The sequence below is a fragment of the Marmota marmota genome, unplaced genomic scaffold, assembly GCF_001458135.2.
Source record: "Marmota marmota marmota unplaced genomic scaffold, marMar, whole genome shotgun sequence".
Classification (NCBI taxonomy): domain Eukaryota; kingdom Metazoa; phylum Chordata; class Mammalia; order Rodentia; family Sciuridae; genus Marmota; species Marmota marmota.
This window is the reverse complement of record NW_026000005.1, coordinates 48,204,235-48,226,957: the sequence shown is the minus strand read 5'-3', so window position 1 is coordinate 48,226,957 and position 22,723 is coordinate 48,204,235. Positions and strand designations below refer to the sequence as shown.

Below are 22,723 nucleotides of genomic sequence, written 5' to 3'. Positions count from 1 at the left end.
CATAAATAAGTTAATAATGGAGTGAAAGAAAGATCAGTAGAGGAGAGAAGGAAGAATAGGGGGAGGGAGGAGGGGAGGAAACGTGGGGGGGGGAATGGGTATTGAAATCAAATTCCAGGCATGTGTGATTTTGCCAAAATGAACCCAAATACTATGTATAATTATAATGCTCTAATTTTACAAAATAATAATCAGTACACATAGGAGTACAGATTCACAGCAGCCAAGATTTGAATCAACCTAAATATCCATCAGCTGAAAAAGAGTATGTGATCTCTATATATACACAATGGAAGATTACTCAGCCATACAAAGACGAGGTCCTGTCATTTGTGATAAAGAGGATGGACCTGGAAGATATCATGCTAAGTGAAATAAGCCAGTCACAGAAAGACAAATACTGCATGACCTCATTTGTGCAGAGCCTCATAAACGGTTGATCTCACAGAAGATGGGAGTAGAAGGGTAACCACCAGAGCCTGAGAGGAATAGGGAGGAGAGAGGAAGGAGGAGGCAGAGAGGCTGGTCAAGGGGTACAACTTTCCAGGTCAACAAGAGGAAGAGGTTCTGGTGTTCCACTGCCCAACAGGGTGAGTGCAGTCAGCAATAATGCAGGTTTGTCTCAAAAGGGCTGGATGAGAGATTGAATGTACTCACCGTAAAGACATGATAAAAGTTTAAGGGGATGAATATGCTAATTACCCAATTTGATCATTACACAAGGTACACATGAATCAAAATTTCACTTGTACCCCATAAATATGTACCATTATTATGTGTCAATCAGAAAGAAGAGAGGGAGGGAGGGAGGGAGGGGAGGAGGAAGGGAGGGAGGGAGGGTGGGTGTTTGGACAAGAGAAGAGCTATCAAAAACTCAGGAGCTGACTGACAGGTGACTATGGGCTGTCTTCCAGAGGAGGGCTCGGTGCTGCTGTCTGGCAGATGCTCTGGGATTATCAGGGTCTATAGGGGTGTGCATCTTAGCTTGCCCTTGATTGTCTGGGCTATTTTACAGCTCTATAGGCATAGAAATTAAATTGTATTCAACTGATAACAATGCAAACGTTCTCCCCACCCCCAGCTGTGAAAAACATTTTCTGCCAGGGCAATGCAAGTGGATTTTTATCTGGTAAAGAAGAAAAGTCTCCATAGGTAAAATTCTCATTTGAAGAGCTTCTACCATTTTACTGGTTCCTCCACTAATTGATGAATAAATAAAATATTTGTTGCACATTAATTTTTAAAATATGTGTACTTGTTCATTGTCTGCTTATTGACACTGATCTCTGTTTAAGGCCTATGTATTCATCATTTTTTATCTGTATTTCCTGATCTTTGACTTCTGGGGACTGCTCCTCCCTGAGTTAGCCAACCCCTACAATAGTACACAAGTTGCCCACGCATGTGCATGCTTTTCAAACACACACACACACACACACACACACACTGAATTGTGTTCCTTCAAAATCTTACACTGAAGCCCTAAACCCCGAGCTGGATGTAGATGGGCCTTTGATAGGTAATTAGGGTTACATGAGGTCAGAAGTGGGGGCCCTGATTCAGTGGGATTGGTGTAACGATACAAGGAGGAGAAGGCAGAGGGGAGCTTTCTTTCTCAATGCATGCAGAGGAAATCACATGAGGACAGTAGAAGGCAGTTGTCTACACACCAGGAAAAGAGCCCACAGCACAAACCAAATCTGCCGGCACCTCCATTATAGATTCCTGGAATCTAGAAAATAAATGTTAAGCCACAAAGTCTCTGGTACTCTTGTTCTCGCAGCCCATGCAGTCAAAGGTAACAGCCAATCCAGAGCCCACGGCCCAGCCAGGCGGCTCCCAAACCCAGGTACCACGACACAGGGAAATGTGAGCGGTCCGGCCCCTGCCGCTCCTGTCTCTGCAACCCAGCACAGCTTTGCACCTGTGATGCTCATGACTGTTAGCTGAGCAGCAGAAGGAGGCTGGGCTCAGAAGAGGTGTGCAGGGCGAGGCGGCCCTACCTCTGGCACCTTCAGGCAGCGGGTAAGAGCGCAGATCACCATAGAGGGCTCGGCGGTGGCCTTCTCTGTGATGATCACTGAGGCCAGGGTCTTCCGCATGTCGAGGCCTGCCCCAGCCATGTCTGTCTTTGCTGACTCACTGTCCATGATGTCCAGGAGGTTTGTGACTTGTTGGTAGATACCTGAAACAAAGGGGGCACAGGTGCCGGGCGGAGATGGCCGTCACAGGAAGCCCCTGCACCTGCCCAGCTCCAGCTTCCCCGGGACATCACGCCCACGCCCACGCCCACTGTGAAGATAGAGAAGCTGAGACCCAGGTGAGATGGCCGCGAGCAGTGAGTGGCCGAGAGGGACAGGAAGGCGAGGTTGGCAGTGACCTCCTTACCACTGTCATCTAATGCAAGACCCTCTGCGTCCTCTGCTTCCTCTGACACGTCTCCATTCACGTCTGCGGCTGCTTCTGCCATCTCTTCCTCAAACTCTTGCGAGATAAATGAGATTTGTAAAGGACTCCATATGGCAACACACCCTTCCCCCGGAATGTGGGCAGAACCAGTGGCTTGATTCTAACAGGATATGACAAAAGCAAAGGGTTGCCACTCCCATGATGCTGTTGTTAACAGAAGCCTCCACCTTGGCTGACTGGAGATACGCGTTCTGCTGGCCTTGAGGAGCCAGCAGCCAGCATTCGAGCTGCCTATGGAGGGGCATGTGGTAAGGGATGGGGCCTCAATCCTCAATCCTGAGGAACTGAATCCTGCCAACAGTCACAAGAGTTTGGAAGAGGTCGCTGAGCTCCAGAAGGGAAGGCAGGAGAGCCAAGACCTTGATGGGGCCTCTGAGGCCCTGGGCAAAAACAACCCAGCTGAGCCCAGACTCCTGAACCACGAACACTGTGGGATAATCAGTGGGTGTTCCTTTAAGCCACTGGGTTAGTGATCATTTGTTACACAGCAATAACTAACTAATACACTTGGTTAAAATGTCCCCCTTACTCTTCTAGACCCTGAAAGTTCATGACTCCTGAACTCAATTACTCTCCTAACTCCCTTCAAGGGCTCTCCCAGCTTCTTAAGGGCTGACAAACGCCAACACAGATGTTAAGGCAGGGATAAGAAGCTCCCAGCTCCTTTCTCCTTTTGTCCCAAGTTCCTCTGTCCTTGAGGCCCGTCCTAGGGCCCTTCACCATGGTGGTCTTTTCTTCCTGGGTTTCCTTTAGCTCTGGGACCTAAATACTGACCTTTTCTCAGAGTCTTCTTATAGATGGAACAAAAATATGCCACTAAGAGAAGCTCTGTTCCTTGCCTACTGCACATCAACAGCAATACGAGCACTGGCAGCCTCAGGTGCCCAGGTGAAGCTGTTGGACTCCTCCATGACGGTTCTCATGAGGAATGTGCCGCCCGGCAGTGTGGGAGGGTGCATTAGAATGGGCACCCGTTAGACCCCAGACCCTCGGAACTTTGAGATCCAACTGCCCAACTCTCTGTCCCAACCCAGGGCTTTTGGGGGGTGCACAGGGCCCTGGGATAAAAGCTCCACATGCTGTTGTCCTTAAACGTCCTCTTGCCCACTCGTGTGTGCTGATGTACTGCGGCCTGTTTGGAAAAGGGAAATGGTGAGGGTAGGGGTGATTCACAGCCACTTCCCAGGGGAGGGAGCCCAGGATGGGGCAGCCGGAGAGAAAAGGAGGAGTGACAGAGTCTGGGGATAGGACTTCATCTTGCCAAGTTTCAGACAGCGTGCAGGATGGGAGATGGGTTCCCGTCAGCAGCACTCTTGGAAGATAAGTGACCTCAAAGACAGGTAGAGGAGCAGGAACTCTGCTTCCCTAAGTCAAAAGCTGGTGCTTTTGGCTTTTAGTTTCACGGTGTCACTTGAAACTAAAACAAATGATCCAGACCCATATTTGCACAAAGAAGTATTGGCCTCAGGGAAGCTTTCTATGCCTTCCACGGCTACAGAGCGAGAATCAGAGCCACACCCAGGTCCAAGGCTCCTTAGTTAAAACTTGTGCTTAAAGTTGCCCTTCCTGCCAAGAGGGAGTTCTTCAGCCTCTGCCCGGTTGCCTCTAATAGCACAGAGCTCACTTCTCTCAGATGCTGCCTATTTCTATATCACAGAATTGGGATGATTAGAAAATGAATCTCTGTCATATCACTCAAACACATCTTCCCCATAAAAGTCCTTCATTTTTCCTAATTCTGCCTTTGGAGACCCATCAATCATTATAGTCTAGATTCGAGAAGGTGGTCGCCTGCACATCTTCTTTCACAGCTCCTCTGCAGTATCTCCTCCCTTTCCCCACCAGGCCTTATTATCTCTTTCAAGGATCACACGAATCAGAGGGCTGCAATTCCAAAAATACTTCCATGTGCTTTGATTGCATACCTCTGTGGGCAGCTAAGCATGGCAGGATACAGGGTGGGTAGGGTACTTATTTGTCCTCTGAGGGTCTTCACCCCAACATATGAAGGATCATGGATTTAGAGCCAAAAGTGAAGGTGTCAGTTAGCAATTGGTGTGTAATGAACTACCTCAAAGCTTAATGACTGAAAATAATAATTATTTCCACAAGTTCGTGGGTCAGTTGTCTGGTGCTGTTGATCTGGACCATGTCCATCCAAGTGCAGTTGGAGTCACTCACACACCCGCAGTCAGCAAGTGGGTGGCTATGGACTGGTTGCTGGCTGGGTACTGGCAGAAGTGAGGAGGGTAACTAAGATACCAGTCTAGCCCACGCAGTTTCCTAGCAGTTTGGCAGGACTCCAAGAGAGTGAGTGGAAACATGAAGGCCTCCTGGGACCAGCACCTATTGCTTACCACTTCCTCTCAGCCAAGGCAAGCCACAGACCAACCCAGACTCAAAGGGTGGAGATAGAGATACCCCCTACCCCCTCTTGATGGGAAGAGTGACACAATCCTACTGTGAAGGATGTAGCTATCAGGAGGATGGAGAAAGGCCTGTTTATTAAAATTATATGCAGAATAATGTGTGATCTTCATGGCAAAAAGTGTAATGCCCTTGAACCCATTATCAATGAGATTAATGTGCGGGCTCTCTCATCCAGCGAGGGGGTCCACGGAACAGGGTAGAGGAGAGTGTGGCTGTGGAGTCGCTATTCAAGATCTCTGGAGACCAAGCAGGAAGCAGGTCTGATTTTATTGCACATTTACCATGAACATATACTCAGGCAATTACAGGCAGCCAGCAGTACAATGTCTGGCCAGCTGTCTTTGCAGCGACCAATCGAGGAGCGGGCTCTGGAGCAGGCACAGGGACTGCAACACATGGCCTCACACCCAGGACTATGCCTACAGGGTAAGCGTTTGCCACTTACACACCTAGCATGAGGGGAGAGGTTTGCCACTCAGATGCCCTTAACACATGCCATGTATGCAGCACTCCATGCACGTGTCCCCACATCTCTCCCCTCTGACTGTGTGGCAAGGACTTTAGCCATCATTGCTATTATTCTTTTGGTGGCCTTTACATGGTTACATAAGGGTCTTACAACACAAGAAAAAAATTATCACTATTATAAAAAGTAGGGCCAGGATAACAGCATTATAAGGAGAAGTTAATTTGGCTATCAGATTTTTCCAGTGTTTATTCAATCCCTGGAAGAAAGAAGAGGTTGTTAAGATAGACACCTTAGTCTCATTGATTTTAACAATTACCTTAGTAAGGTCATAATATAGTCAATATCCCAAGCACCTTTAATATACTGAGAAAAATTGGAGAAGTGTAAGGTTACATTTTCAGACACAGCATATTGGATGACACAAATACTATGAAATTCAGGGTCATAAGTGAGCCTTTACAACATAAACAGAATATCTAGTTATTCCTGTGGAGGTCTAGTGCTTGCCGAATGACTAAAATAGTGGCTCAGGACAGGTTATTTAAGTCATTTTGAATGGCAAAGGCTTCTGCCGTGGCAGCAGACACATTGTCCACAGTCTGAGCCATCTGGATATTCTGGGTGAGCGAAGCAGCGGCAGTGGCTGTGGCAGCGATGGCAGCCACCAGGGCAATAATCCCAGTGATGATAAGGCTAATTGCACGCCTTGTCTGGTGTAGAAGATTCTTCATCTCCATGTCCCATGGACTCCTCCACTCTCTGGACAGGGTCACTGGAAGCCAGACTGCTGGGGGCACTCTGAGGATAAATACACGTTTAGCTGTCATAGCCTGCAATTCGTGAGCCAGCAGGATATATTGTCAGCACAAGGGATCTCTGTTTGAGTGATATTTATACCCTCAGTATCATTGATTATTAGCATGGCAAAGGGTGGCATAACACACGCCTGTGCATAGAGGGTATGGGTATAATTTGGCATAAAGGCAAATGGTAAGGGTCTGGACTCAATATCATCCTATTCATCCAGCAGGGTGATGCCCATTTGATGGCTGTAACAGCCAACAATATTCTGGCATAATATCTATCATGCCATACTGATTTCCTGCATAACAGTTGGTAATGGCTCGTCCTGTGTAGTAGGTACTGCAGGGGCCAATATGGTTTTTGGGCACATCAGTTACATTCCAGGGAGCTGTGCCCACCCAGGAGCATAGACGTTGTCCTTCCCCAGAGAAATTCCTCTCATCAAGGAGATAAGGTATGGCAGTGTCCCATTGATTCCATGGGATGCTATCATTATCCAAGGGGGTGGGGGGCTTTCCAAAAAGCGTTGTTGGGCATGTTGGCAGCAAGGGTTTCTTGCATTTGCCATGGGGGAGTCTATGGCCATAGGTAGCATTAACTGTAACTCTAAGGTCAGTGAGAGACAGCCCAACATAAGGCTTATTATAGTTATCTACAAAAATTTCATTGACAAGAGCAAAACAGAGGTGACTGTCTGGATTATAGGTTTCATTATCTACTACAGAGAAACAAATGGGCAGAGTAGCTATGGAAATGCTGGTTCCAGGGTACTGTCACCTCCTGGATGAATAACTCAGGATCAATAAGGTTGGAATTATTAGAGAAGAGCTCAGGTAAAGCCCCTTCCTAATTAGCAACTGCTAAAGGTGGTGGCCTAGTAACCAAAGCTCAATTTACCTGACAGGAGGCTTCACTGTTAGCAGTGAGCATTGCACACAGTAGGACCACCATCATAGGCCCAGAGATGGGGTTGCCACCAGGCAAAGGGGCCAATCTGGTGGCTTGGTCAACAAGACCTTTAAGATCACCCCAGGTTACTTTATGTGAGGTCCATTAGTGTTGTTGAGTTCTTTGCCTGTGAGGTTTTTCCTCCAGAGTTAGTTCCTTCATCTTCTTGGTTGGTGGTTCTGGGGGTCCAGGGCTTGACTTTCTGGCAGGCACCCAGATGGGGTGAGGCTCCTGTTAACATATGCAAACCCTTGACCCATGGTTAGGAGGGGCCCCAGACCACCCCATGCATTTGTTATGGGATCCTTCCATGAGACCATAGGAAGATGGGAGGGCCCCATGAGGGGGACCCAATGTTTATGAGCTGCTGTTTCCATAGAAAATTTTGACATTGAGAGAAAATTTAAAGCAAATAAAGTTTTGTTCAAGGCATTGCAAGGAGACTCGGTATAGTTTCCCCCATGTTTTATAGCATGGTCTTTAATTCCTTGTGTGTTCTTTCTATGATGCCTTGAGTCTGGGGGTTATAGGGGATTCCAGTTAAGTGCTATATATGCCATTCATTGCAATCTGCTTGAAATGTCTTGCTCGGGTAGGCTGGCCCTTTGTCAGTCTTAATAGACATAGGAACACCCATAATTCCAAAACATTGAAGTAGATGGGAGATGACTTTTTGTGGTTTCTCCTGTGGAGGCTGTGGCCATTACACAGCCTGAATAGACATCAAGGATTACATGAATGTATTTTAAATTTCCAAAAGGTGCAAAGTGAGTGACATCCATTTGCCAAAAAGCATTAGATTTTAACTCTTGGGGATTCACTCCATCAGGTTGTAAAGAGCCACTGGGGAGAAAAGATGCATATTTTTTGCATTCTCTGACTAGCTGTCTGCAAGCCTCCTTAGTCCTGCTTTTATGCAACTGCCATGGCTGAGGCCAGCAGAGAGGCTTGAGCTGCTTGTGTCCCTCTATCATGGGTGGCCAAAGTCCATTCATCCAGTGTGCCATTGTGTACTGGTGCCGCTGCTGCTCTATGTTCCTTATTTAGTCCATCCCAGATCAAACCCTTGGCTAGTGCTGCCCTAGCTCCTTCCTGAGACACCTTCTCTTCTATTGCCTTGTTTACTCTGTCAATAAACTGTGGCAAGTCCTGAGTGGCTCTCTGCCTTAAGCCTTGTAGAGAACCTGTGCCTCCCCCAGCTGGTAGCTTCCTCCAGTCTCTCAGAGCACAGAGCCGTACCTGATTGAAACAATTTGGTGGGCCTGTGGCTTGTACCACAGGGGAACAGTAGATTCCCTCTCCCTGCAGGCATTCAGCTGGGAGGTTAACATTTGTGGTGTGGTTATGATCTCCCTGCTGTTCGCATTCATCATAGAAGAATGCCTTCTACTTCAAAAATGTTGCCGGCTCAAGAGCTGCTCTGGCTAGGTCCTTCCAGTCCTGAGTGCAATTAAGTTCAAGACTGAGCGACTGAGCGATTTAAGCATTTGCTCTGCAAATGGCCCCCAGGGTGCATCCTCTTTTACTGCCTTCTTCAACTCTTTCAGGGTGCCCAACATGTGTGGGTACCAAGTGGCAGGGCGCTGTGTGGGGGGTCCATGTTGACTGGGAAGGCTGGTATCCTCTTACCCCACTTTTCATCTCTTATCCTACATAGATCTTCAAAAGGATCTCTGGCCTCCTGGAATGGGTTTCTGGGAGGCCATGGCTTGGGCCTGTCTGTGGCCTTGTCATTTCTTAGTCCCTTGCTGGCTGTGGCATTGCCTCATAAGGAAGCAGGTGCCATTGTCTTAGAAAAGGATATAGTCGTAGCCTGTCAGTAGAAGGTGCACCTGCACCATTTGGGGTCACCTCTTCTTGTACTATGAAGGCCAGCGGTACCATTTCCTGTCTCTCTCTTTCCTGCACCTGCTGTGGTTGCTTGCTTTGAAGTAGATTTTCACCCCCACTGCTTTCCCCTTGTCTGTCTCTCACAGCCTCATCTTCCCTCAGGGCCATCATTATATGACAAGGATCTGTTGCGGGGTGCCCTAAACTTTGCTGAATGGCTGTCACAATAGGAAAAAAATGTCATGGTAAAGTATACCCCTGTCTCACTTCAGCTTGCCGTGCACTTGCCATTATCTTGTCCCATATCCTAGGGTCAGAAACATCAGTGACACTAATCCATGGGCTGGTATCTATCACTATGTCCCAAAACTTCTGGGCTTCTTTTATTCAGGGTTAAACCTCTAGTATCCAAGAGAGTGTGCAGCACTTGCAGCTGTGAGTCTGTGGTGGAACTCGGTAGGTTCCCATTTCCCCTTCCTCACTGCTCTGTGAGGGGCCACACCCTTTCGTGGAGACTTACCTCAGATCCCTGTTCGGGTGCCAGGTGATGGGCTCTGTCTCATCCAGAGAGGAGGTCCATGGAACAGGGTAGAGGAGAGTGTGGCTGCGGAGTCACTATTGAAGATCTCCGGAGACCAAGCAGGAAGCAGGTCTGACTTTATTGCACAGTTACCATGTACATATACTCAGGCAGGAGCTAAGCAGATTTCAGGCAGCCACCAGTACAATTTCTTGCCAACTGTCCTTGCAGCGACCAATCAAGGAGCGGGCCGTGGAGCAAGCACAGGGACTCCAACACATGACCTCACGCCCAGGACTGTGTCTACAGGGTAAGCAATTTGCCACACACGCACGCGCCTAGCATAAGGGGAGTGGTTTGCCACTCAGATGCCTTTAACTCATACCATGTATGCAGGACTCCATACTGTCCCCACAGATTAAAATACTTTTTTTTTTTCTGATCATGACAATACTGTTGAACTCACACATAATCCTTTCACAAAATAAAACACTCTTAGGTGCTGCCATTCTATTGAGCTTCCCACCTCTGTTTCTATGGGAACAAACTAGGAAACAGGAAAACACTGTATTTGTAGAATACACATGACATAAATAAACCTTTTCTAAGTTAGTTGCCTCTAATATTTTGTTGTAGTAACATGAATTGACCAATATAGAAAACTGGTGTCAGAAGTGAGATTGATCATCACGATAGCTATACCTGAAGATGTGTGTGGGGGGAGCCTTTTAATTGTTTAACAGAAAAAGGATGGAAAAGTTTGGAGGAGTAAACTATAGAAAGCCTAGAATGCTGTAAGCACTGTGGGTGATTCTAGTGAGGGCTCAGAAGACCAAAATGCTGATAGGAATGTGGACAGTAAAAGCCATGTTGATGAGGTCTCTCATGGAAATGAGGATCCTATTGGGAACTGGAGAAAAGGCCACCCTTTAGTCACACCACGGCAAATAATTTTAATATATTACTTTGTGAAGTGATGACTTTAAATGTGGTAGGCTAATTTATTTGATACAGAAGATTTCAAAATAGCAAAGCATTTATACCGTGGATGTTATTGGCTGCTTTTAGCCAAATTTACATTGAGAATCAAGAGCAAAAAGGAGCAAAGAAGACTTGAAAAATGTGTAGCCTGGCCAGGAAAGGAGCACAAAAGAATGTCAGGGTGTGGCCATGGATGGGTGGTTTCTAAAGAGATTAGCACCAGTACAAAGAAGCTGAATCTGGGAAAATAGGAACCACACTCCCCAGTCATCTCAGCAATCAGCAAGGCCACCACTGTCCTCACAGGCACAGAGGAATATTAGTGTAAGTTTGTTTCAAATACTTTCCAGGGAAGAACTGTTTCAGGAAAGAGTCCCAGGGAACTATGAGAGCCCAGGACTGCTCAGAATTCACTTCTCTACACTCAGTCAGCAAAGCCCTCCACAGCCACAGTTGTGCTCCATGTGTTGCTCACTCTGATGGCAGTGCTTGGGGCCACCCACTGATGCTGGGTCTGCAGACAGGCAGAATTGCAAGGGTTATGGGCTCTTGGTGGCCTCTATGGTAATTTAGAGTCTGGGAGGCCAGGCAGAGTTGTGCTACAAGGCTGCAGTTCCTGCAGGGAGTCTCCCACGGATGATGCATGGCACAGTTGAGGGAGTGAAGCCAAAGCTAAAGTGAGGCCCAAGGAAAACAGAGATGTCATTACATGCAGCCCCTGCAGGGAAAGCTGCAGGAAGCATGCAAAATCAGCTGGAGGCGCAGCCATGTGGGCTGCCACTGGTAGAGCCACAGAGGCAGGGATGACCAAGCCCTCGGGAGCCCACGTCCCACCACAGTGTGCCCAGATGCCAGATATGGAGCCTTGGGGTTTGCTGTTTTCCCCGCTGGCTTCATCCTTGCTTTGGGCTGATTCCCCCTTTTTCTTTCTGCATTCCTCCCTTTAGGAATAGAAATGCACACCCTGCGACTGTCCTGCCATTGTATCTTCTACATATGTAACCTGCTTTTTTGTTTTAAAAAGGGCTCACCACTGAATTTGCCTTGAGTCTCACACGAGACTTTGGACTTGTTTCTGAGCATTGCTGGAACACTGACTTGGGGTTGGAATTAACTCTTGGGGTTCTGCACTGTGAGATGGATACGAAACTTTGGGGGTGAGGAAGAGAATGCAAGAGCTTAGATCTGTCCTCCAAAGACCTGTGGGTCTCATGGGGGTCTGCAGGAGGGTTCATTGGAAAGTGATGGGGTCTTTAGGAGGTGGGGGTTAGTGGGAGGTCCTTAGGTCACTGGGGATGTGCCCTCACAGGGCACTGTGAGACCTCAGTCTCTTTCTCTCACTCTCGTTCTTGCTCTCACTCTCTCCCCTCCTGGCTCAAGATGTAATCACTTGTTTGCTCTTACACAGGTTCCTGCCATGATGTGCCACCTCCTGCCGTCCTCATCAGAACAGAGGTTGATGCACCACTGGAACAGTTCAAAGGCACCAGGTCTTTGAACCTCTAAACTGTGAGCTAAATAAACCTTTTTCCTTTATAAGTTAGTTGCCTCAGGTTATTTTGTTGTAGTAATGCAAAGTGAGTACAGAATGTTGGAAAATACTAGCTATATTTGGTGTATCTGCAATATTTGTGTGTGCTAAAATACAGGTTAATGCTGTTAATCAGCATTACTGTAAAAAACTAACTGAGATAAATCAACTTATAAAGAGGAAAGGTTAATTTTGGCTCACGGTTTCAGAGGTTTCCGTCCATGGTCACTTGGACCTGCTGCTTTTGGTCTGTGTGAGGCAGCACACCATGGTGGAGGCACACTGGGAAAGAAGCTGCTTGCCTTATGGTGGCCAGGAAGCAAAGAAAGAGAGGAAGGGGAGGTGTCAATGTCCCCTTCAAGGGCTCACCCAGCAACCTAACTTCCTCCCAGTAGGCCCCACCTCTTAAAAGTTTCACCACCCCCCAATGATGCCACAGGCTGGGGACCAAGCCTCCAACATGTGGCTTTTGGGGGACACTCAGGCTCCAAACTATAGGGGGAACGATGGTTATTTCGGGGCAATGTGATTATTGGTGAATCCTCTTTTCTAATGTGTGATATGTCAACTTCTATATTTTTTCAATTTTCTGTCTTATCTTGCATCCATAATTAGAAAATCTAATTTAATGATAAATAAATGCAACACCAATATAAAGAAAAACACAGAAAAATAATTTATGCCAATTTATTAACAAATTTTTAATTGTGAAAAACATCAGATAAAATGTACTTGGTTTCTGTCATTGACACAAATAATGATCATCCTTGCAAATGCATCGTCCATCAATTTTATAGCATCATTATTTTTCCCCAAAGTCAGTAATCATACACTGTTCTCAAGGCTCCGACCCACCCACTCACATCAAGTATACCCTAAAGGTATACAGGCTTCCTTCTTTAGATATAAAAAGTGCCTCCTAGGAACCTGAACTTCAGTGAAGACTGACTGTCACTGGTGACTCGCGGGCTGGTCCACAGCAGTCCACAAACCATGATGGTGGCATGAAAACCGCCATGTGAAGTAGGGGAAACTGTGGGACCGACTTTGCATCCTGTGTTCCCAAACAGGCACACGGCTGCATAAGGAAAATAACCCAGAGTGCAGTAAGCCACAGGAGAGGGGACAGGCACAGCCAGATTGAAAATACTGACGCAGAATTTGCATCTGATACCTTTATCTACCCTTAACTAGCTATTAAATTACTTTCCCTTTTATAAAATGCTCTGGGAATGTCTAACTATGGCAAAATATTTCTTTAATAAGAATAAAAAGAATTTAACACTGATCCTATTTTCAAGTTTACCATTGATTGGAGGATAGATCAAAATTTCACCGTACTTCCCATCGACCTCTCAATGTGCCTTGGATTTGTGGCCTTTCTTCACGCTCCCCTTTTTCCCAAAGCATTTCCGGCAGCCGTAGGCACAACATTTAAAGGCGATAAATGCCACTCCCAGCACGATGGCCAGGAGGAAGCCAATGACATCCAGGGAGTGGTACTGGTACCAGGTGAGGTCGTGCGCGGCGGGGCGCAGGTGCGGGGCCCCCTTGTGCCTCATCACGAACTCCACCCAGAACACAGCCAGGTCCAGCGGCTCAATGGGGCGGTCCTTGTGGAGCCTGGAGAGGCGCATGATGTTCTCCTTGTAGCTAGACACAAAGACAAATGTGTGGGTGCCCAGGACATCCTCGACAATGAACAAGCCACCCTTTATGCTGGCGGCCAGGGAGGACATTACCAGACTTTCTGAACTTGGTAGAGAACTGTATTTCTGTTCTAATCAGAAAGCATGCACACATGCACACACACAGTCTCTCTCTCAATTAATGTTCTGTGTAGATAAAAAGAAGGTGAGGAAGAAAAAGAAAAGAGGAGAAAAGAGGAAGGGAGGGAGGGAGGGAGACTGGGACCCCAAATTGTACTTTTACACATTTTTTAAAACCTTGCTTCCTACTTTACTTTTCTTTTTAGTTATATTTTTGTGGGAATTAGATTATGCTTTCTTTATAGTAAAACAATGAAACAGGAATTTTGTGTAATATTAATTATACTTATAGAAAAATTAAAAAATTTTACTTTATAGTAAAATCAAGGAAAAAGTCATGTCATAAATTATAGGTGGCCTCCCATCTGAAGTTACAAACAATCACACATAGCCAAAGAAAAACCATTTTGAAGTGCTAACTCCAAGGTGGTGGGTACACTTTCAACTGACTCACTGACACACCAAACCACCTGTGTGCTCAATTTAGCCTGAAGTTGCCTATGCAAACTGCTAATGCAAGATGGATTCTGATTATTAGACAGTGCTGATATTTGAATCAGAACAAACAAATCCAAAATGGGCAGACACTTTGGTGTGCTGATACATTAGAAGGAGGAGAAGGAGGAGAAGGAAAGAGAGAAAAGTAAGATACTCCTCTTCAGGACTTATGATCATTGCTGTTCTTAAATATATCTGTATTTTATTTAAATATATTACCATAACATAATATTCATATTTGGCCATAAATCTGGCTAAATAGCTTCCTTTTATATAGCTCTTATATTAAATTTTCTTAGAAATTTCAGTCATTTGTTCAATTTACTTTTTTTTAAATTTCGAGATGGGGTCTTGCTATGTTATCCAGACTGGCCTTGAATTTGTAATCCTCCTTCCTCAGCCTCCCAAATAACTGGAATTATAGATGTGCATCACCACACCCAGCCAGCCATTCATTCAATATTTATTGAGCACCTATGATGGCATGGTTGTCTGCATAAACTGATACTTGAGATTTTTCCATTTTTCTTTGTGTTGCATAGGTACAGTCCTAGCTTAACTGTTAGAAACATGGAGATAGAGATGTTTTGCTCAGAAATAAATAGTTGAAGAAGATAAACTTAAAATAACACTTTTTACTCTAAACTTTTTAAATTTGGATGCATCAGGGCTTAGTGCTGCGGAAAGGCATACGTGTCCAAAAAATGTACATAAGCCCAAGGTACTTTGGAAGGATATTCTAACAGGACAATGGAAAGGTCCTGACCCAGTGATTGTCTGGAGTCGGGGGTCTGTTTGTGTGTTTCCACGGGGAGAACAGCAGCCGATTTGAATTCCAGAAATATTAACTAAAGCGATTTCTACAGACCAAAAAGAAGATGATTTGGCTCAAATCCATAACAACTGATATCCAAAACTCCAGTTTGGCTATTCTTACATCTGCAACAGAACCAGGATGCTTTTTTCAATATCTATTTTATTATTGCCCTTTGCCATATCATGAAGTTCTATTTTGTTTTTTGAGCTCATACAGACCTAGGTTAATGTTTTGCTGATCAGTTCTATTTTTTGACTATAGAGTTTTTAAACATTGCAATGGAGATTTCACCTGTAAAAAGTTATAAGGCCTTTACTATTATGTTATGTGTTGTATGTATTATGTGTGCACACTGTGTTTTGTGTTGTATGTTTGTATGTACATATGTCCATATATCATATATGATGAGCGCTCATGAAAAAATGCATCCAAATACTTTTTTTTATTCATATGATTTAAATGGTTTAATTTAAATTGGGTAAACAGCTGTTGAGGATTGTTTTAATATGTGAACAAAAAAGGAGGTTAACAGATCTGTTTGTTTATTTTCACCTTTCCTTTTCATTATATTTAATAATTCTGTTCAAGATAATGTAAACTGTTTTCTTTTAGTGGCTTCTGGAATGTGACATAATTTTTTCTTTAGCCATTATTGCCAGAATTCCTATCTTCATCCCAGTGCTGGTGAAGACAAAGGTAAAACCAATCTACAGCTTCTGCAAGAGCCATCACTGAACTGCTTGCAGAACTTGCCTGGACTATGTATCACTTGTATGCATCGTGAACTCACTTGTATGCATTGTGAACTATCTGTTGGTGCAGCGACTTGTGGTAGTGTTGGGGTATTTTTGCTGATGGTGTCATCAGTGGTACAATTTTTCCAAAAGGAGCCATCATTTGGCTTGGTGTATCCTCCTCCCTTCTGCTTGTGATGGTCGTACAGCTAAAATTTGGGGGCCAACAGAGGTGAGGCAAAGAGCCTCACCCCCCACACCCGCTGGTACAAAGACCTATCCACAGGTGTGGCTGTACGTTGGACCGGTAGTCAATGACGGGTAAGATCCAATTGCAGTGGTACCAACCTAAGACAAGAGGCTGACGCCTTGAGGTCAGCTCATCCGATGACGGGTAAGAACCATATGTAGTACTGGACAACCTAAGGCAGGCACGGTCCCTAAGCCACATGCTTGTTGTTTAAACAGAGATGGGGAGATGTTGAGAGCCACAGCCGAAGGGGCCCCAGCAAACTTCCAGCTGCCAGCTGATGATTGGCTCACAGCGCCCCAGCAAACTTCTAGCTGCCAACTGATTGGCTCCTCTGCGGTGATGTTCATTGGGTTGTTTCCCTGCCCTGGAGACCACGGAGCTGCTCATTGGGGGACTTTTTTGGCTCCGCCCACGCGACCCAGCCAATCGGCCTCAAGAGCAGGAGGAGGGGGGGAGGTTGAGAGGCTTGTGGGAAGCTGGTGGTGGCAGTTGGGCTCTGAAGGTTTTCCTGAAGAGCTGTGTGGTCTGGCGTGTGTGTTCTAAAAATAAAGTTCCTTTCTTTTGACAAGTGGCTCCTGAATTGTGCCCCGCCAGACTGCGGCAGGTTAGTGTTCTTTAAAAATAACAATGTGAGCAGGGGATGTGGCTCAGTGAGAGAGTGTCTGCCTAGCATTCATGAAACCCTGGATTCCATCCCCAGCACCACAAAAAAAAAAAAATGAAAAATGAAATAATAACACACTAGAGAACTTGTAGTCATTTTTATGTCACATGTAGTCATCCACACCACTGAGCCAAGGAGCAAAGTCACGTTACTAATGTGAGTTTCATCAACACATGGACTGAAGCCAGGCAGCCAGCATGCTGGTGTGTGGGCAGAACAGTGGGCCTGAAGTGCCAGGTCAGAAGACCACGCCCAGGAGAGGAAGGGCTGCGACCCACATCACCTGCTCACCGAGCACTCCAGCCCAGGGTCAGGTGGCCTTCTCCCTCCTGTCCACTGGCACAGCACACACTTAGCACCTCAAATCTGGGAGCCAGTCTTCAGTCCTCTCCCGCCTCCCCTGGCCAGGCTTGCTGTGTCCCCAGTGTACTGTGTCCTTCCAGGTGAATGCAACCCAGCTATTCTCATCTGTCCTCCCAATTGGTGCATCTTCCTAAAGAAAGCAACCTGGGTAAGCTGTGGTTTTAATGTGTCCCCAGAAGTTCAGATGTGGGGACTTTAATTCCAAATGCAGAAGTTAGAGGAGTGGTGGGGCCTATAAGAAGAGATTAGGTCATTGAGAGCCATGAATGCCTTTCTGTGGGACAGGCATGGTTACTGGGAGAATAGGTTGTTGCAAACAAGGGTTCCCCGTGTTCCGTCTCTTTGACAAACGCCCTGCCCTTCCATTTTTCTGCCACCTTATGACACAGTGTGAAGCCCTCACCAAGTGCAACTGCCAGACCCTGGACTCGCCAACTTCCAGAACTGTGAGCCAGTAAACGTCTGTCTTTATGACTCACCCAGCCCCAGGTATTCTGTTATTGCAACGAAAACAGACAACGACAACACTCCTGACACTCTCACAGACACACACATACACACACAGGCATGCAAACACACACACTATCTATTGCTGGAAGAGATGCACTGCTGGCCATCATTTCTTCCCCTGGCTGGGAGTCGGCTTGACAGCATTACCCTACACTTCATGCAGATAGCATGTGATCTGATGGCTCTTGCCCATAGAACAGTTTTCAGAGTCATTTTTGAGTAAACGTGCATTTGCTTTTCTTCTCTGCTTCTGTCTGTGATATCACAGAACGTCCACCTGTGCGATGCCTCGTGGATACAAGGCCTCAGAGGAAACATTGTACTTGTGAACCTGGGCTTGTTTTGTCTTAGGGACACTCTGCTTCTTGTAACAGAACATTTCTCTCTGCAGAAACTCATAGATGAGGCACCTATTATGGTGACTCTTTTTTAAAATAAATCAAAATTTTAAATCTAGTAGGGGAAATAAAATGTCATAAGAACTAAAGGGTCCTTTCATAAAGTGAATCCCCAAATTATCTTATTTATGAGTCTGGTTTTGGGGGTATTTTCACACCAGAATGTTGACGGTGAACCCAAAGGGGAAAACACAGGTGGTATTCTTTACCCTCCCTCTTACCTTTTGTCATTGATGACGGCTTTTAGGGCATTTGCCAAATCATCAGAAGTCATCTCAAGGACATTCAGGGTCACACCAGCTCCCCGCGTCTCCATGCGCTTGGCATTGTCCATCTGGTCACCGAACAAGGGCATCATCACCATCGGTACCCCGTTGCATATGCCTTCATAAACGCCGTGGGAGCCAGCATGCGTGATGAACGCGCGCGTCTTCGGGTGACCTGGGAGGCAACACCGTGAGGGATGCGGCTGTCCTCCGGCTGAGGCCTCGGGGGGCTGCGCTGGGCCCCACAGAAGCACACGGGGAGGGCGTGGCCGCCCAGACCCGCAGGCCAGCACCCAGCGCAACCACCCGAGAGCCCGCGCCTGTGCCCGGCTCCGACCCTCCCAACATACCAAGCAGGTCATTCTGCGGTAACCACTTGACAAGTTTCGTGTTCTTCGCGAGATTGGATGGAGGAGTTCCGGTGTAGCGCCACAGGACCTTGCAGGGGTGAAAGGGACATCTTAATAAAAGAATGTGGCAGGATTTAAAACAAAATAAAAAAGCCCTGCGACAGCAGCCGGGCAGCAAGTCCTCTGAAGGAAGAGAATGCGCATGACCTCCGCAGGGCCGAGACCTGGCAACGCAGGCCTGGGCTACTGGCTAGGCTCCTCCCCGGGGCACCGGCTGCGCACCAGGGCTTCCCCTTGTCTGCGCCTCAAGGGAAAGCTTACTGAAGACAGCAGTGGATGAAGAACAGCACGTGAAAGAAAGCGAGTGTTCTAACCAACAGCTTTCTGGAGAAATGCTCTTACTAATATGAAGAAACAACATGTTATTTATTTTTATCTGAATTCTCCATTTTTAACTAAAGGTCTCTACAAGTGTCTCTTAGAGAAAAATGAGTCTTCTGAGTGAAGGGGACCATGGTTTAATGATAGTTAAGAGTTAAATTTCACCAAAACAAGTGAAATAAATAACAAACAAAAACCACTTTGGATTAGGGAAAGTGAATGGCCAAATCTTCAGTTGCAATTAATTTAGCGACTAGAAGTCTCTATGAAGGTAGGCATAGAGGAATGATATATAGAGCCTTCTTACCGTCTGGGGTATTCTGCCCAAGGCATCAGCAATTTCCATAGCCTTCTTCTCAGGAATCTCTGAGACCATTGATCCCAAAGAGAAAACCACAATTCCATGTTCTCCAGAGGCGTTGACATAGGCTTCAAATTCCTAGAGCCATAGGAGAGATTCCCAGTTAATTGTTTGCTCATATTCTTTAGTGACTACATACATTAAGCTATGAACTAGATGTCTTTCTAACAATGTGAAAGGCAAAAATTGGGAATTTTATATCATTTCCCCTCCCCTGCTCCCCGCCACAGGAGCTTTACAGGGTTACCAGTGGGACTGCCTTGAGATTCGGAATCCAGGCAATATGCTCATTTCCCAAAAGAAAAGCGGAGGTGCACACACGCGCACACACACATCTATGCACACACACGCACGAACATCCATGTAGACTCATTCACAGCCATGTACATGCACACACGGCCATATACAGCCACATACACACAGCCATGTACACACACAGCCATGTACATTCATGCACACAGGGTGGCCGTCCCACTTTGGGAAAACGGAGCTCTGATAATCATGGCAATCCTCCCCAGCCCTAGGTAATTAATGATCCGATTACCCTGAGAGTCTCCCAGATAGTTTTATATGTTCACAAAACATATCGAGGGCACTGATGCAATTGTGAAGTGGTAGGTTTGCATACAACTGGGGGTTCCCTGGGATATGGTACTGGGAAAGCCAGGACCCTGGTCAACCTACATGTGAGGTACAGAAGACTTCTCATAGGGCTCAGCATGTGTCACTTGAACGGCAACATTTGCCAAGCTCAACCACAGACATGTCCAGAAAAGTGCAAACACTGAGCAGCCTTCCCAGGGAGGAGCGCACTCCCACCCACCCTCACCAGCCTCAGACCCTCAAAAGTTGTCTGGCTCATCATAGCAGCTGACCTTATCCAATGGTCTCATCAAATAGGTCAGAGAGGCCAACTCACTCTGCCCACCACACCACATTTTTGGTCAATGGCAAGAACATCCTGACCATGGCTCTCTAAAATCCCTCTTCCAGGGATCAAGACCACATGCCTCCTTCCCTTTTTCCTGGAGAGAAGCAGATCACATATAAGTGATGTGAATGGCTGACCTACACTTTCCAAGGACCTTCACTCCTATAGGCTACATTTAATCTTGTAGGGAAAAGGCCAGAGTCTAATTTCCTATCTTTTACACTCTCCCACACCCATTCTGCAACCAGGAGAATGTGATTAACCCAATGTCAAGCCCACAGCTCCACAAACATCCAGTTGAATAGCAGGACTTAAGCTCAAATGGCATGAAAGTTCACCTACAGGTGACAACAGAGCAACCACAGAGATTGTGTTATCACAGCCAGCACCCAGCCCTGTGCCAGCTTTTATGGGGTTGGATAAAGCTGGGGTTGATCCCTCTCCTGCTAATACTTCCTCTAAACCTTGCCCTAACTTCACAGCCACTGGAATGGCCAAAGAGTAAAGCAACATGTTAACTGAAAATAACCTTTGATTCCCCCACCCCTTGACTCCTTCCAAAAGGGAGGAGACCCTCTCACCTCAGAGTGAAAGGATTCCCCACTCTGATGAGCCCTCCTCCACTCAAGACAAAAACTTTAGAAGAGCTCCTAAATTTGACTGGGTACTTTTAGTTTCAGGATTTTATCATATTTTCCGTTGGCAAATATCTTTTTGTTCAAGAGTCCAATTCAACCACATGCTGGAAACCTCACGCTTTACCACTTTACTCTCAGGTCAACCACACCCACTCAGGGCTTCCTCTTCCTGTGCACATTTCCTCCAGGCCATCCTGAAGTCTCTGCCTCCCTAATCTTGCATCTGGCCACAGTCTCCGAAAGGCTACAGTCCACAAAGAGCCTCTCTCCCTGCCGGAGGAGGAATGACTCCTGGGATCTCTTGAGGCTCACTCCTTTCTCACCAAATGTTGTTCTCCAATTCTTTTCCTTCCAGACCCACTGAAGATGTGTTAAAGCCAGGTCGTGTTTTCTCTAGGGATGCTCTTAATGGAATAAAGACTTTATCTTTATTCTTGAAGTTCAGGACTTCCACCAAGAGGGCTGGAACTAGGACAACTGCCACCAGAGGGAAGGGAATGCAGAGTAGTATCGTTTTAACTAACAAAGGGGCAGAGAGAAAACAGCACGTAATTTGACAAACCAGCAAAAATCAGGCAAAGGGGGAAAACAGCAAAGTCAATGAAATGTAAAATAAATCAGACAAGGTGCAATCAAAACCTAGTCATAGAGTCAAACAGGCAAAATTCACCTATTAAAGCAATATGTCTGGCCAGATTACAAATACCACCTTCATGGTATATAAAAAGAAAGTCTGAAGACAGTGGGCACTGAAGAGGTATGAAGGAAATTTTAAAAAGTAATACAGGAGTGGCAAAATTAACTTATATAAATAGTTGGATTTCCGATTAAAACAAGACAAAGAAGGCTACTGTCAGCTACAGTTACATGGATATTTTCACACCTGAGCATGTGAGCACCAAACAAAGCATCCAATAGGTAGTTTGTGCAATTCACCAAATTTATGGGATAGAGGGGAATATGATTATATCAATAAATGTTGGAAAAGCAGCTGATAAAATTTAACAACCTCTCCTTATAAACCTCCTAAAGATTAAAATCATTTGAATAAAGACTGTTTTCCCACACACAGTGGCAGACATAGTGCAAAATGATAAAGTAAAACTCAGTTTCCCCTAAAATCAGCAGCCAGCCAGGAATCCTGGCAATCACCAGAATCATTCACCTGCTCTTAGAGCTTCTAGTGAATTCCACAGCCCTAGTATTTTGCATGAAATTTGGAATGGAAGAAACCAAAATTTCCTTATCAAAAACTGACTGAATTTTCATTTTTAAAAAGTCATGAAAATCAATATTTTGGTGAGGTAGCTGATAATGAGTAGATAATTAGAGCTAGAAATGGAAAAATAACACATTCACAGTAGTGACAAAAAACTAATACACTTAAAAATGAGAAAAACAGAATAAATATGAGGAAAACTATAAAATATTTGATCCTTGTTGAGATAATGTTGGAAGTCACAACAAAACATCCTAGAATACAAATTTCAATGTTTCTCCATAGTGAACTAGATTAGATGGCCAGCAGTATAAACCATGGGACCCAAGCATCACGAAATACTGATGAGCAGTTAAAAAATAGATATAGCTAATGAAAACTACAGAACCCTAAAGAGAGAAATAGAAGAAGATCTTAGAAGATGGAAAAATATACCCTGTTCATGGATTGGCAGAACTAACATCATCAAAATGGCAATATTACCAAAAGTTCTCTATAGGTTTAATGCAATGCCAATCAAAATCCCAACGGCATTTCTTGTAGAAATAGAGAAAGCAATCATGAAATTCATATGGAAAAATAAAAGACC

The 22,723-nt window shown here is 45.6% G+C and overlaps 2 protein-coding genes across 8 annotated transcripts in view; both read right to left on the bottom strand.

The window, feature by feature from the left end:
• Mroh2a (maestro heat like repeat family member 2A) overlaps positions 1-3,380 on the bottom strand; it is a 58,670-nt gene extending 55,290 nt beyond the window's left edge. Inside the window, exons 1-5 of the mRNA XM_048807994.1 lie at positions 3,313-3,380; positions 2,601-2,700; positions 2,245-2,482; positions 2,004-2,185; positions 1,854-1,900 (exon numbers count right to left, since the gene is read on the bottom strand). Of these exons, the coding sequence (XP_048663951.1) occupies positions 1,854-1,900; positions 2,004-2,185; positions 2,245-2,482; positions 2,601-2,700; positions 3,313-3,380 (635 nt within the window). The remainder of the gene's footprint in view (positions 1-1,853; positions 1,901-2,003; positions 2,186-2,244; positions 2,483-2,600; positions 2,701-3,312) is intronic.
• Positions 3,381-12,655: 9,275 nt separating this feature from the next.
• Positions 12,656-22,723, bottom strand: part of LOC107138814 (UDP-glucuronosyltransferase 1-2) — a 107,436-nt gene continuing 97,368 nt past the window's right edge. For 6 of the 7 annotated variants that reach the window (XM_048808768.1, XM_015481595.2, XM_048808770.1 and 3 more), the window contains 4 exons: positions 19,293-19,424; positions 18,605-18,692; positions 18,210-18,429; positions 12,656-13,635 (listed from right to left, as the gene is read on the bottom strand). In XM_048808768.1, coding sequence (XP_048664725.1) covers positions 13,338-13,635; positions 18,210-18,429; positions 18,605-18,692; positions 19,293-19,424 — 738 coding nt within the window. In that variant the 3' untranslated portion in view covers positions 12,656-13,337. Of the gene's footprint in view, positions 13,636-16,799; positions 17,211-18,209; positions 18,430-18,604; positions 18,693-19,292; positions 19,425-22,723 lie in introns of those variants that run through there. The other variant, XM_048808771.1, reaches the window with a different exon arrangement.